Consider the following 14,409-nt stretch of genomic DNA (forward strand, 5'->3'; position numbering starts at 1 on the left):
CTAAAAATTATATCATCTCAATGGGGCCTCAGGTCCCTTAAGAGAAGGAAGTTTTCCCACCAGAGGAGATATTTCATGGAAAGTTCTACAATGATAGAATCCCATTACATTTCCACAAGCATGTCCTTCACATGAATCCACCTTAAGGCCAGTACAAAGTTTTGATTTGAAACAATGGAACACTTGCCCCTATAAATAACCCCTCTAAACGCTAACACACATGTCCCCTCCCCCTGGATGGTATAAATCCCTGCTCTGAATTTCACTTTGCAATTGAGTGTGGCGTTGGTTTCTGGTTCTTCCTGACATGACTGCAGAAAAGCCTCCCCTTTTTTGCTTCCCATTTCTGCGCTGGGTGCCATGTTTAATGATGATGTACGAGTGTCCTTTCCTGCAGCACAGCTGAGGAGGGGGTCAAACATGTGACACCGCCAGCATGGTGTATAAACAAGCAAATTATAAACCGTGTCAATCCGAGTTAATGCAAAGCTGTAATCCTCTTTAACAAGAGATCAAATCAGTGCCATGAGTTATGTTCATTCTGTAATCTGATAAGAAATAGAGTGAGTCTCTAATAAAAGAGTAATGAGAGCCCTTAATGATGCTGTTAAAAGGTAGCACCGGTTAAAATATTGCCCTTGTTCCAACTGATTAGATCAATGTTGCATATTTGCCCAGTCTTGTTTCACCTGTCAGAACAACCTGTGTCTTCTTGGGAGATAAGAGGGTTTGGGCCAAACATTTATATCTTTAAGGAGCAACTTTGGGCAAGTTTTCAAACTTCCAGAAGGGATATAATAAGGTTGTTACATGACTAGGACAGTATCATTATTAGAAACACTGTGACAAGCCGCTTTTTTGAGAATATATGTATTATATCTATATGAAACACACACCCACACATACACCAACCCTCGGATAACTATACTAATAAAATGCACAATATAAACAATCATACTAAGCAAGGGCCCAATCCTGGAAATGTTTACTCCTGAGGGTAGTGCTTACTAATGTGACTAGATCAATAGCAGGATCGAGCCTATTATCAACAACTCTGTGCGGTCACCCCTAACAAAAACCACACTCATTTCTATACGGATAGGTAAGCTCCTCCAGGCCTGGATTGGTAACCTCTATTCTTCTGCAAAGGGACAATTCCCTACCTTTCAGCGGGAACTTTCAGTGGGAGCTGGGTGCCTAACCACTTAGGGAAGAATTGCCCAGTGGTTAGAGCACTACCCTGGGATTTGGAGGGCCTGAGTTCAATTTCTTGCTCTGCCACAGACCTCGAGTGACATTGGGCAAGTCACTTAGCCATTTTGTGTCTCTGTTCCCCTCTGTACAATGGGGATAACACTTCCCTATTTTACAGGGGTGTGGTGATGATACTACAGATAGGTGCACAAATCCCAATCTTAAATTTAAATCTTAAACCTAAATCTATACACACACACACACACACACACACACACACACACACACACACACACACAATCCCTAAAATAACTCTAAAACCACCTTTCCAATATACTTTAAAATAATACCAGAGGGTGTTTAAAATATCGAAGGTTGGAGGCCATCAGTGTACTATACATTACAACGTAATATATGTGAATACGAGGTTAAACAGCTATGCCCATGTTTTGGGTGCACAAAAAAGTGGCAAGCTGAAGATTAATTACCTGCACAAATTCTATTATTCCAAGCAGCAGCGAGAATAAGAAGGAACGTGGCAGTGATGTTGACAAAGCACTTTAAGAGGCTGTATTGTATTTGTACATTTCTTTTCTAAAATTCAGGATGTAAAACAATATTCCATCTCGCTCTGGTGTTTACCACTCAGGAGTCACTGCTTATCCCTTTCCCTGCATGCTGGCCAGCAAGAGACAAGGTGCTTGTCTACACGAACAATCAGTTCACAGCACACCGGGGTGTCCGTCTACCCTGTACGAGCCTGCCATGCACTGACTGTCCACATGGACTCTGCTGCCGTACGTTAACCATTTGTTAATGTGCTTTGACCTAATCCCGTTTCAAAGAGGCAGGGTAGATTCACATCCCAGCCTGTGGAGAACTAAACATTTGTGTAGACAGGGACAAGGTTATTTCTCTTTAAATGGATCTGTTCTTTGTCACTTTGTTCTTCAGCAAATTTGGCCAACAAGCACTGAGACCTGGAATCTTATTTACACCATTCTATATGGTCCCTTTCCATGGCAAGTGGGTGTAAGCATAAATCGGACATTTTAAGACCCCTTTACACTGTCAGAGTGGTGCCAAGTGGCCTATGCACAAATGTATCTATTTCATGCTCTTATTACAGCCCCAGCTCCCTAACCCTGTAACAATTAATGCCTTCTTTAGGCTTAAAAACTTGTTTCTGGCTTACAGCTTTTCAGACCACAACATATGGTGGAATAGAGTTTATTTACTTTGGGGTCATGCCTCTAGACATCTGAGCAATTTAGTAATTCACACTTGCAAGCAATAAAAGTACCTTTTATTACCCCGTGTTATCATTGCTTTCCCATGTTCATGCACATAGGTGTCTTTCCCGTTTTAAACTCACCCACAGTTTAAATCGGATGCTGCATTCCTCTCACCCGCTCCTCTACTGTTGTCTAACACTGCTGTGTGGTGCTAAAGATCTCTAGGGTATGTTTACACTGCAAACAAAAAAGACCTACGGAAGTGAGTTTCAGAGCCCAGCACTACAGACCTGGGCTCACTCTACAGCACTAAAAATAGCAAGCCAGAGGGACAGCCTGGAATAGAGCTCAGGTCTCCCGCCCAGTTCAGCCCCCATCTACTAGGCGATGCTGCCTCAGTGTATATTTTGAACGAATAACTTTGCATGTTGTAGAAGCATGCGTCAGTCAGACCCAGCTAGAATCCAATGGCAAATTTGCTGGAAAACCCACTCTGGCAACTGGCTGGGGGTAACAAACCGACAAGCTAGCTGGAACATTGTGTATGGCTAGAAACCCAGCTGAGTAACTTCAATGCCATTAAAAAGTACACCAGGCCCAAAGCAGATGATAAACTTAATGACAGAAATAACGTCACACAGCCAGGCAATGAGCAGCAGCAGCTGCTGCCCCCATCCCTGCCAGAGAAAGAACCTGTAAAACATGCAAGCAATATAATAACCCGCTATAAGTGGTGAAAGCCCCCAGGAGATGCTTTCAGTAAACCAAATGTCAAACACTCTCTCCCACATCACAATGATAACTCTGTTGACACAGCATAACACAGATAACATCCTATTACTGTAATAGGTTCTGAGGGTCAGCTGGACCCTCTGTAGTTTAGTTGGGAGTCAAGGTGCCTTTCTGAAAAGTAGTGGGGGCGGGTGGGGTGGACAGCTCCCCAATGAAGTGTGCTGCAGTTCAGACAGGTTACGGTTGCCCCTGAACTGCTCTGTTCTCCAAGCTGCTCCAGTGCATTTAGCACTGGCGTGCGCTCTGTATGGGGTTTCAGCTCGCAGGCTACTCTGTGCAACTTTTGGAACAAACACAACTGCTGTACTCTGACAAAGTGGTGGCAAGGTCGCCTGAGCCAACATGCTATGACAATTCCCAGGTTCTTACAATCATCTTTTTTATTTTATACTTATACACACACACAGGTAAATTGAGGTGTCTTTCATTGTGTGTGCGGGGGTGTGTGTGCATGATTAATCTATAGGAGAATATATATTACATCTCTCACACACACACAATAATATATATTATACACACCCCAACCTCATTTAAAATTCTCAGTGTGTAAGTCACAGCCAGTCAACTGGAGATAATACTGGGATGGAGAAATATTAGAATCAAGCATATTATTATGCACAAGGTGCGCACCAGCTCTTACAGGCTTTTTTTCCTACCATGCCACCCACTAATTACACTAAAACAAAATAAATAAATAAAAACATAGGTAGTGAGAGAAGCACATTACAAGAAAGGCAGAAGAGACGAGTTTAGGGACATGCAAAATAAACTATGAGAAGGAAGGAGCCGACATTGTCCCTGCGAGTAACTTACTAATGAATAGTCAAGGAGTATTTGCTGTTGCAACCTCAGCCTTTCCCCTATAGCCATTAATGACAACGGAGCTTAAAAGTGAAAATAAACCAAGAATCTACCCTTATCTTTACAGAAAAACCATTAAGATGGAAGAAAGAGCAGCCCAAGTTCTATGAAATGAACCCTCTCCAGGCATACATGTGGATCAGGGAATGGGAATGTTCAGCCTGTCTCTCTAACACATTCCCTTTTATTGTAAGAGGTCAAGAGAATAATCAGGTTTTAGAATTTTCTTCCAGGCAGAATCTAGCAATGACTGAGCTTTGGTCAAAAGATTGTGATCTTTCCACTGTGCTGCAGAGCCTGTCATGGACACCAAGGCCAGTGTTACTCCTGAGCTAGGTCACTGCAGGGGTCCCTGCCAGGGCCACCCAGAAACTTGAGCAGCACAGAATGAAGTTGGCAAGCCTTTCTGGCCAAGATAGCAAGGCATGCGTGTGTTACTCCCATGCTGCCGGCTGGCTGCCTGGAAACTCGTGGGTGAAACTGAAGATGCCAATTACAATCTACAAAGCAATAAAGGACCCGGGACCCACCAACTATTCACCTACCACAAGGACCTCTATTCCCTCTCTAAACCAGCATAACCTGTGTGCCTCTGGAACATTCATGCTTAAACTTCAAGGGTGATGCATGAGGAAGATAGGAATAGGAGGAACTCACGACTACCCACAACTCACTTCAGGCTGGCTACATCCAGAAAGCCAAGAGCGATGCACCCACTCAGTTATGTTTTTGGAGGGCCAGGGAAGAAGTTGAGACATGGAGATTTGAAACTCAACTGCTACACAGAGGCAGTAATTCTTTCTGGTAAATACGGTAGACACACGTTATTCTGAACATTCCTTACCTGAAAACCTATTACCCAAAACTCTGTTACATCTCCCACTGGGCATCATACAAAGAGCTGTCTGTTTATCCAAACAACCAGTCACCTTGTTCAGATAAATGGGGTCCTAATGTATTAAAAACAGAGCAATAGTCAACTTCTTTACCAATTGCCACAAAACAGGTCACTATTGACACTTATTGACACCTCTACAGACCCCTGAATTCTACTTCATTACTCCCACAACTCTATCCGAACAGATACTGACTAGGAACAGCACAAGCGTGATTGCCATATTCCAGACAGATGAACGTACAAACGGGCTTCTCTCTAACTGTTAAGATTAAATGTCTGAGGAACCTGAAGAAAAGCGTCTCTCAAGTAGCATAAATACATCCATTGGAAAATTAAGCCCACCTCCCTCCCACAAAAACACTTACCAGCAGTCAAATTCATAGCTACACTGTTTTGATTACCTTTACTAATTAATGTGCTCCTACAGCCTTGTACAGACATTTTTATTATTTAAATAGGAATAAACAATAGACATCATTTAGATCTTGTAAGTGAATTTCCTTCTTCTGGTCATTAGCTGTACTGACAGCATTTATATTACGTAAAACTCACAAGACTATAGCATATAACTCTCCACTCCTGACGCAGAGAGCCTGATTATTTTTCTAAACTGGGATTTCAGCCAATGGACACTGGGGAATTTGGCTCTCTGTGTCCATAATCATGCTCCAAAATGAAGAGATTTTCAAATCAGGGGGATTTTTAAAGCAGGAACCACAGAGTCGGCATCAAGATTTATAGAAACTTCTCATTTGGTTTTACAGTAATTACAGGAGTGAAAGCTTAGCTAGATTGCCTGGACAGATGTGGCCAAGACACCCAGGCTATGATGCCAGTGACAAATGGTTAACTGATAAGAAGAAATGGAGAGGGCGACAGACTGAAGAACAGGTCAATATCATGCTGTCATGAAGCCATTTGAGAACCATAATTAATCTATTACTCACCTGGCATCATCATTCATTGTACAGTGGTCAATAGGTGCCATGAAGCTCACCAGTTTGCTGTGGACATGATACCTGAATAAGGCAGGAAATAAACAGACAGCACATTAGTAACTATTAAAGAAAAGGAAATGCCAGTTCCTGCACTGAAATGTCCCAGTCCCCGAAATGGAAATGCTGGCTTCCTTGTTGGCCAATGCTTAATGACTCTCTGTTTCAAGTCGTTAGTTTTTCCACCCTTTCTAATGTTAACAAGGGGGGGAATAAAAGCCAGATGATAACATATGCCACACAGTGGATGAGCAATAATAATCCAATCACATTTTGTCACAGCCAAAAGCGAAACACTCCAGCGTCCTTGAGCAGTATACTTGCACCTGAACTTTATCCCAAGACAGAAAACTCTGATCAATCGAAGACTCTGCATTCAACTTCCTCCCCTAACAGTGTCTTAGTCACTCTTTAGTGCTGGTGCCCAAACAAAAAGCCACTGGTGGGAGCAGAGTTAGATTACTAGAGGCTTTCCCACAATACCAGTCTCCCTTCATGAATGATTATTATCTGTCATGGTAGTACCTAGAGGCTCCAGCCAAGATTGAGGCTCCATTGTGCTTGCAGCTATATAAACATAAGAGACAGCCTCTCTTCTGGACAATTTACAGTAAAAAAAAGAGACCAGGCAGACAAAGTGGTGGGCAGGGAACAACAGAGGCACAGGAAGGTGAAATGATTTGCCCAAAGTCACACAGTGGCAGAGCTCCCGACTCCAAGTCCAGTTACTTGTCCACCAGAAGAAGCTGCCTCCCCGAGTTACACTGCACCTCTGAAAGCCCAATCCCCAGTTTGCTTTTCCCACTAGGTCAGAAACTTGCAGAAGCCTGCCCACCCCTCACGCTCTGGGACCTGCTAAATAAAATCTGAACAGACTACAGAGGAAATCAGAACAGGCCACTGATTTTACACCCTTAGTCTTTAAAGCAGGAGATTCCAACCTGCCAGCTTTCTATGTAAAGTATTCTGCTGGCTCCCCAAGTCCAAAACGTTTTACCCAAGTCATTCCTATTCTTGCATCTTGATGAATAGCAGGCAAAAGGATTCACAAGCCACCTTTCCACTTGGGCACCTTTAAACTCCTTTTTGTTCTCTTATCCAGGAACATTCCCTGGAGAGAGTTTTAGCTCACATGAATATTGCAGAATGGCTCTTCATGCAAATAACCACATTCACCCTCAACATGGACCTTTGTGCACAAACACAGGTCTTTGTCATTCCTCATCGAAGCAATCGCCCTCTTATATCGCTGCAGAGTCATCCAATCAGGGAACAGAAATAATACCGTGACTAGGGCAAACAAATGCCACAAACGACAAAAAAAAATCAACAGGATGAAATATGAAACAAGAGAACATATTTCACTCTATGGGATCACTTAAGTGATATTGACAATTAATGCATTCATACAAATCACAGCATGTTCAGTGACAATTTGTGAATTGGAAAAAAGGGCTTAATTACACTAATAAATTGTCTACCACTAATTGTCTGCCCAGCTCTAGTTACTCTCACACTTTTAAAATGTGAGCTTCCAAAACCTCCGTCTATCAGATACAAAGTATTAAATTACAGACACTGTGAGACATCCCAAGTCACAGCTGCCCAATTATTCCAGGAGAAGTAGAAATCTATAACTCATAGGTATCCACTCAGGAAACAATATGGTCTAGTGGGTGAGAGAAGGGATTTGGGAGACAAGACTCCCAAGACGAACTGTGTGACTATAGGAAAGTCTCATCTCACCCTTTGGTACCTCAGTTTCCCCATCTGTGAAATGGGGATAGCACTCATCTCCCTCACTGGAGTGCTAAGAGGCCAGGCGCTTCTAAAAGTGCTTAGAGAACCCTCGACAGCATCTTGCACTTACACAGCACCCTTCATCCCAACATCTTAAAGCACAGAAAGGTGTGGAAAGCCAGTATGATGATGATGGACTACAATGATAAGTGACAGCAATTAATATTTAGTGCTTACATAGCACGTTTTGCACCCGGATCTTAAGGTGCTTTACAAAAGATAAGTAACGTCTATCCACATTCTGCAGAGGAGGAAATGGAAGTGCAGAGAGATTTAGTCAATCACTCAGAAAAGACACACACACACACACACAGTGACCCACTGGCAGAGCCAAAAATTGAACCTAGTCTGTCTGGTTTCCAGCCCTCTCCACCAGACCGTCCTGGAAAGATGATAGGATTTAACTGTGCATTAATCACATACATCAGCAAATGCATATTTTCTTCTTTTCTATACATTAGGTCAGCGCAACTCTTGTTTAAAAAGGTAGCTAACATGTAAGAAGCCACAGATGAGGAGGGAGTTCTGATCTCCCAGGAATTCCGAAGTGCATGGATCACACACCATGAGAAATTTGCCCCATTATTCCTAAAGGTTTACGAGTCTGACTCAGTTGTGTGACGTTGTCAGTAGTTTTGACTGAATCATGAATATATCCAATTATGTGTGATGCTGACAGAACAGAATATTGATAGTCAATAATTACAGGCTTTTCAGGCCAACAAAGTAACTCGTAGCTCTTTTAATAAATTATTTTACGACATCTATCTTAAAAATGGCTATGCCAGGCCTGACCCACACTGACTTTCTATCAGATGTCATCTAAACTCAAGATTTATAGTTTACTCACAAAAGGATGGTTAATGTTGCAGATTTTTCAGGAAGCAGCGCAGCTTTCCAGTGTGCCTCTGTGCTACGAATGCCTCCTCCACTACAAATCATGCAGTCACTCTGAACTCAGGGAGAGCAACAGACCTGCTCTGCAAAGGGGAACAAATCCCAGCTCCTCTACACACTTTCCAGTCTCACCCCACAACCTGGAAGAGTTTGCAAACGCAAACAGGAGAAGGAAAAGGTCACAAATTGTAGTGACTACGGGCCAGACCTGCAAAAGAATTTAAGTGCCTAAAAATGCAAATAAGTGGCTAGTGGGACTGACAAGAGCACCTCACCCGGACAGGCACCTAACTCCCATTGAAAGTTTACTAAAAGATATTACCTTACCTCACTCACCTCATCTCTATTGAAAGTTTACCGCAATTAGGTGCCTAACACAGGCATATGCACCTACCTGCATCTTTAGGCAATTAAATACCTTTGTAAATCTAGCCCTGAAGGATTCAGGGGCACAAGTCCCACAAGGCCCTCAATCTCTGAGGGAGAGACTTTCAGAAATGCCTGACATTTTTTATGCCCAGTGAACATTTTTGTAAGGACTGATTTGGCCAATTCCCACCCTGATTATATCCAACTGATCTTTAGTTCTAGATTCATTAAGAGCTCGCTACCCTCAACGGGCATGTCTCAAAAGCAACATCTTCTACCTTGCAAGGCCAAAACAAGTCTGGCAAAGCATTTCAGTGCCAAAACAGGGCAGTCAGGTGACAACTGGTGAGACAAGAGCTACTTCTCTGTAGTTTGAAGAAGCTGCCACTCACCGGATTTTCCTTCCTTTGCTGGCTCTTAGGTCCACTTTCTTCTTTATTTTGCTTCGTAACTTCTGGATGGCCAGCCACTGCCTGGGGAATCCAAAGTGGTGGTTATGAATCATTGCTAGAGCTATTTTATCAGGCAAATTTTTGGGAAGAATCACAAGGTAACAATGGTAAAAGCCACGGAAATGCAGTTTTAAAAGCTCAAATGCCCACAGCATTGTTCTTCACCCAAAAGCTGCTACCCTAAATAACTGTGGCACTGTCCATCACCTGTACAGGACCCCACTGCAAGCTAACGCTGCCCTCGTTTTCATTAGCACACACCAGTCTCCCTGTGCTACATACTGAAATACTCCGAGGAGGAGTACACAGCTACAAACAGGCGAGCACAGGGAATCGTAGAGACTAAGGGCTTATGTGTAGATGACCATGGACTCTGGCAGATCTCAGGGGCTGAAGCCCCAGCCATTCTGTGGGAGACAGATAAGTCAGCCTGGTCCTGATGCAATGATTAATATTCAGTGGGAATTCATGTCCGGTGTGCAGGAAAAAGCCACAGCGGGTACAATCTGGCACTATGTTTTTATTCTTTCTTGCCTATTGATCATTTTTTAAAAAAGAAAGAATCTTTAGAATTCAAAAGATTTTCTTCATCAAACAGAAATGCTAAGGCCAGTGAAAACCCTTAAAGGATTACTGCATTTCTTTGTTTGTTTCAACAGCTATTACAATAAGTTGTATTTTGTATAAAGAAAGCATGCAGTAGAATAGATTGTTTACCTATCTCTATTTATCATAAGCTACACATGTAGCTGATTCTTTAAGTGAGGAGGGTTACACTAACTTCATAGACAAATTTAACATTATACAGCAGTTCCATTTGAATTAGTTTCCTTCCAGGCTTTTGGAAAGCGTATATAAAATTACAAGCGAGTGTTTCTTTCCCACTACCTCTGACTATAATATCTGGCAAATCCCCCGCCAAAACCACTGCATAATGTTAAGTGCATTTCTTAATAAAAACAAACAAAAGGAAAACAACAAGCAAATTCAGAAAGTGCTGCTTATTCCCCATCACTGTTTAGAAGGGAGGATTCAATTCCTCAAACAGAGCTTGCTCAAATCAAAGAAGTTTCCATGGGGGGGAATAAACTGCTACTAGTTAAAAATATTTTTTTAAAAAAAAAGAAACAAGCGTCCTCTTACCTGATTTATACAATGAAAACCCAACATCAGGGGGAAAAATCTAGCAAAATCCAATTACCGCAATCTTAATATAATCTTAATTACTATAATCTATTTTATTGTAAAGTCAGATAAATGTACAATGTAACCACCACTTAAATGCAATTTTGGCTATACCATGTTAAATTATAGTGAATAGCTTTCCATAATATTTCAGACATACATAAAATAAATTTGACCTACTGCACTAAAATTCAAGTCATATTTCACATGGATAAAAAGTTATTTCACCAACACAACATTTTATAAAGCATTTTCCCTTCCTTTCCCCCTATACACACACATTCTCATATCACTTTTCAGTGGAGAATTCTATTCTATTGTTTTTGGTTTTCCTTTCCTTTTATGCTTTTCTAAATTATGGCCTGTGGCTATTTAAATGTATACTGTTCATTAAGCAGTATTTGGAATGTTCTGTATTTTCTAGTCACAGAATTAGAGTGAGAAATAAGAGCTTCCTCTCAAAGCATACATTTTATTTTTGGCACATACGAAACATTCCCCTATGCTGTTTTAATTGTACTGTACCTTTTCTCTCTCTCTTTTTTTAAACAGCAGGGAAGGTGAATACACAGGAACCCCACATTATACAGCAATTTTTATTCTTTATATGATGACAAATCAAGAGTTCATAATCTGATCCCAAATTTCACCAGTTGCTTCATCTAGAAGCACATTTGTCAGGCTACAGCAAGACTCTTCCCCCCAAACTTGGGGAGTCTGATAGGAAGTAGACAGGAAAGCAAGAAAGAGTGCAGATGGCTTTGAAAGAAATAAGCCTGGCTGCAGAAGAGTAATAATGCTTTCAGGCATCATCTTTAAGCCATTTCTTATTATTGGGGTGATTTATCGGTTTTATTTGTTTATAACCATTCCTCTAGGTGCTGCACCAACAGCTGCATTCAATAGTCCCAAAGTTTGTTACAAGACCTCACCTCTCCAAGTTTGGGCAAACCAGTGGGGCCCTGCAACATGAAGGCCAGCAAATACAAATTCTGGCAATCCAGAGCCATAAAGTCCTCACTGAGAAGACCCTGCATCGCTGATAGTATACCATTGCTTTTAACCAATCATCTTATTACACCCAACTGCTCTCCATGAAGTCAATGGCAAAAGCATACTGCAACACTGACCCCATATTCGTCATAGTGTTATTATTATATGACATGATTATGGCATAATTATGATGCATTTTGTACAAGATAAGTCCTGTGAGGTGTCATTGGAAAAGTTATGATTTGCTGAATATGATTATCCTATTTATGTGCATGTATCATTTTTGTATCTGAAGTTATGAATATTGACTGTGTAGCTGTATTTCAAATGTAGTTACACCTGGGTGATGCCCACTAGGCAAGATGCTTTCAGTCTAGATTGTGGGTGAGGAAGGGCCTATTCAGGGCAATGAGCCATTAGGGAAAACAAAAGGTCTTAGAAAAACCTTATCCATCACCGGGTAAGCCTTCTTGAGAAGGTTCCAGACAGCCTGTAAGTAATGGCTGCTATGACTCAGCAAGGTATCCAAGGGCCTGTGACCAGGCCACATGACTCTGGACTCCATCTTGGGATGTCAGTGTTTTTCCACAAACTGAGGTTTGGGACAAAGGGCTCCCGCCATATGCTAAAGCTATACGAGGCAGGGAGTGACATCATTGGTGGTTCTTCACTCCTCACACAAGAAGATTCCTGGAAACACCTGAGGAACAAAGACTGAACTATGGGAAGTGCTGGACCCAGGCTAAAGGGATTTCTAACCTGTGTATGAAACACCTGGGGATTCCAGGCTGCAAAGCAAGCGTAGTTAGTGCCTTAAGAATCTGCAGCCCGCTTGTATCATCAGCCAGGGTGATAATCTGCTAATTTATATCCTATCTTTCTAGTACTCTTAGACCTAGTTTGCGTTTTTGTTTATTTACTAAGCAATCTGCTTTGATCTGTTTGCTATCACTTATAATCACTTAAAAGCAGCAAAGAGTCCTGTGGCACCTTATAGACTAACAGACGTTTGGAGCATGAGCTTTCGTGGGTGAATACCCACTTCGTCAGATGCATGTTATAATCACTTAAAATCTATCTTGTGTAGTTAATAAACTTGTTTTTGCTTTATCTAAACCAATGAGTTGGAGTGAAGTGCATGGGAAATCATAGCTGTAGGGGCAAAGGCTGTTGCATATTCCTCTCCACACTGAGGAGTGGGGGGGATGAACTCTATGAGCTTGCACTGTACAGTTCCCTGTGCAGTGCAAGACGGTATCATTTTGGGTTTATGCCTCAGAGGGGGGATGTGCCTGGGGAGCTGAGAGTTACTTTGGCTTTAGCCTTTCTACTGTTGGTTCATGAAGTGGCTAGTCAAAGAGCCTGCATATAATTGCAGCTGGGTGTGTCCCTACCTGTGTGAATGCCAATGAAAGTGTAGGACTGGGAGTAGGTCTGCAGCTTGTCACAGCAGGACAGTGAGAGACGGAGCCCAGGCTGGTGGATCAGAGGGCTCAGTGGTACCCCAATTCCAGGTGGCACCCCGGAGGGAACCCGTCACACATAAAGAAGCAGGATTGGGAACTTTGGGGAAGTGTTACACTCATGGAATTGAAGTGACTGTGGAGTGAAGCTAGTTACAGAGCATACAGACAGCTACAGCTCATCACTTACCTGCCCATGGCCACCTGATCGTTGGGGTCCAGCGAACTGGTTTTCCTTTCTATAAGTTCTCGAAGGAGCTAGAGGAGGGAAGAGAATAACCAAATGTAAAAGCACATTAAACTCAGGTCAGCACTGAGTCTGAGATTTTCAAAGGAGCCTAAGGAAGCTAGGTGGAATTTGTGTGCCTTACTGCCTTAATTTTTTTTTTTTTTAAATGAAACCCTGTCCACATACCAAAGGCATTATTGTTTTCTTAGCCACCGCTAGCTTCAAAAGACAGCAGGAATTTTGAGTGACATGGTGGGGACTACTCTGAAAAAAGTACAATAAATAAAACAAAACCCAGTGGCAAAAGAGCAGGTGAATTCATATTAACCCCTTCTTTAGGGGAAAAAAATAAAAAAAATAAAAAACCATGACCGGAGTATATAACTGAAGGCCATTAGGAAGACTTATTGTGCTACAGTTAATTTCAGATGGATCAATGACTAGTGCAGCATTCCCTTCATCATTTTATGATTAGTTTATCCCGCCTCATTGGTATCAGCTGAGAAAGTCAGGCAGATATAGAGGGGAAGGATGCTGCAGCACAGGGGTTCCCAATGCGGTGCTGGCGCCCGCGGGGACATCTAAATGCGCCCGCATCCTGGCCAGTGGTGGAGCATCCACCGAAATGCCGTTCAATTTTGGTGGTGACGCCTCTCGATGACATCACTTGTCAGCGGCAAGCGGAGTCATCGAGAGGCGTCGCCCCCAAATTTCTGCGGCATTTCAGCAGCGATGAAGCCACTTGCTGCCGACAAGTGACGTCATCGAGAGGTGTCGCCACTGAAATGCCGCAGAAATTTAGTGGCATTTCAGGGGATGCTCCACTGCCGCCATGGTCCTTCATCTGGCACCTGCCAGACGAAAAGGTTGGGGACCACTGCTGTAGCACACTGGATCAAACAGTCTCCCACCACGGGACAATGAACTGGTGATCTTAAGTCTAAATGAGTGGGATGGTAGTGGATCAGCCAGTGCTGGCCAGTACCTGAAAACTCAAAGCTATCCTGGAGAATTCAGCACTATTTCTTAGGGGAACTTAAGGAGCG

General features: G+C 42.5%; 1 protein-coding gene across 1 annotated transcript in view; it reads right to left on the reverse strand.

Moving 5' to 3' along the window:
• Positions 1-14,409, reverse strand: part of AATF (apoptosis antagonizing transcription factor) — an 83,775-nt gene that overhangs the window by 16,145 nt on the left and 53,221 nt on the right. Inside the window, exons 9-11 of the mRNA XM_050929382.1 lie at positions 13,325-13,392; positions 9,434-9,514; positions 5,928-5,999 (exon numbers count right to left, since the gene is read on the reverse strand). Of these exons, the coding sequence (XP_050785339.1) occupies positions 5,928-5,999; positions 9,434-9,514; positions 13,325-13,392 (221 nt within the window). The remainder of the gene's footprint in view (positions 1-5,927; positions 6,000-9,433; positions 9,515-13,324; positions 13,393-14,409) is intronic.

The sequence above is a fragment of the Gopherus flavomarginatus genome, chromosome 19 (genome assembly GCF_025201925.1).
Source record: "Gopherus flavomarginatus isolate rGopFla2 chromosome 19, rGopFla2.mat.asm, whole genome shotgun sequence".
In the NCBI taxonomy this organism is placed as follows: domain Eukaryota; kingdom Metazoa; phylum Chordata; order Testudines; family Testudinidae; genus Gopherus; species Gopherus flavomarginatus.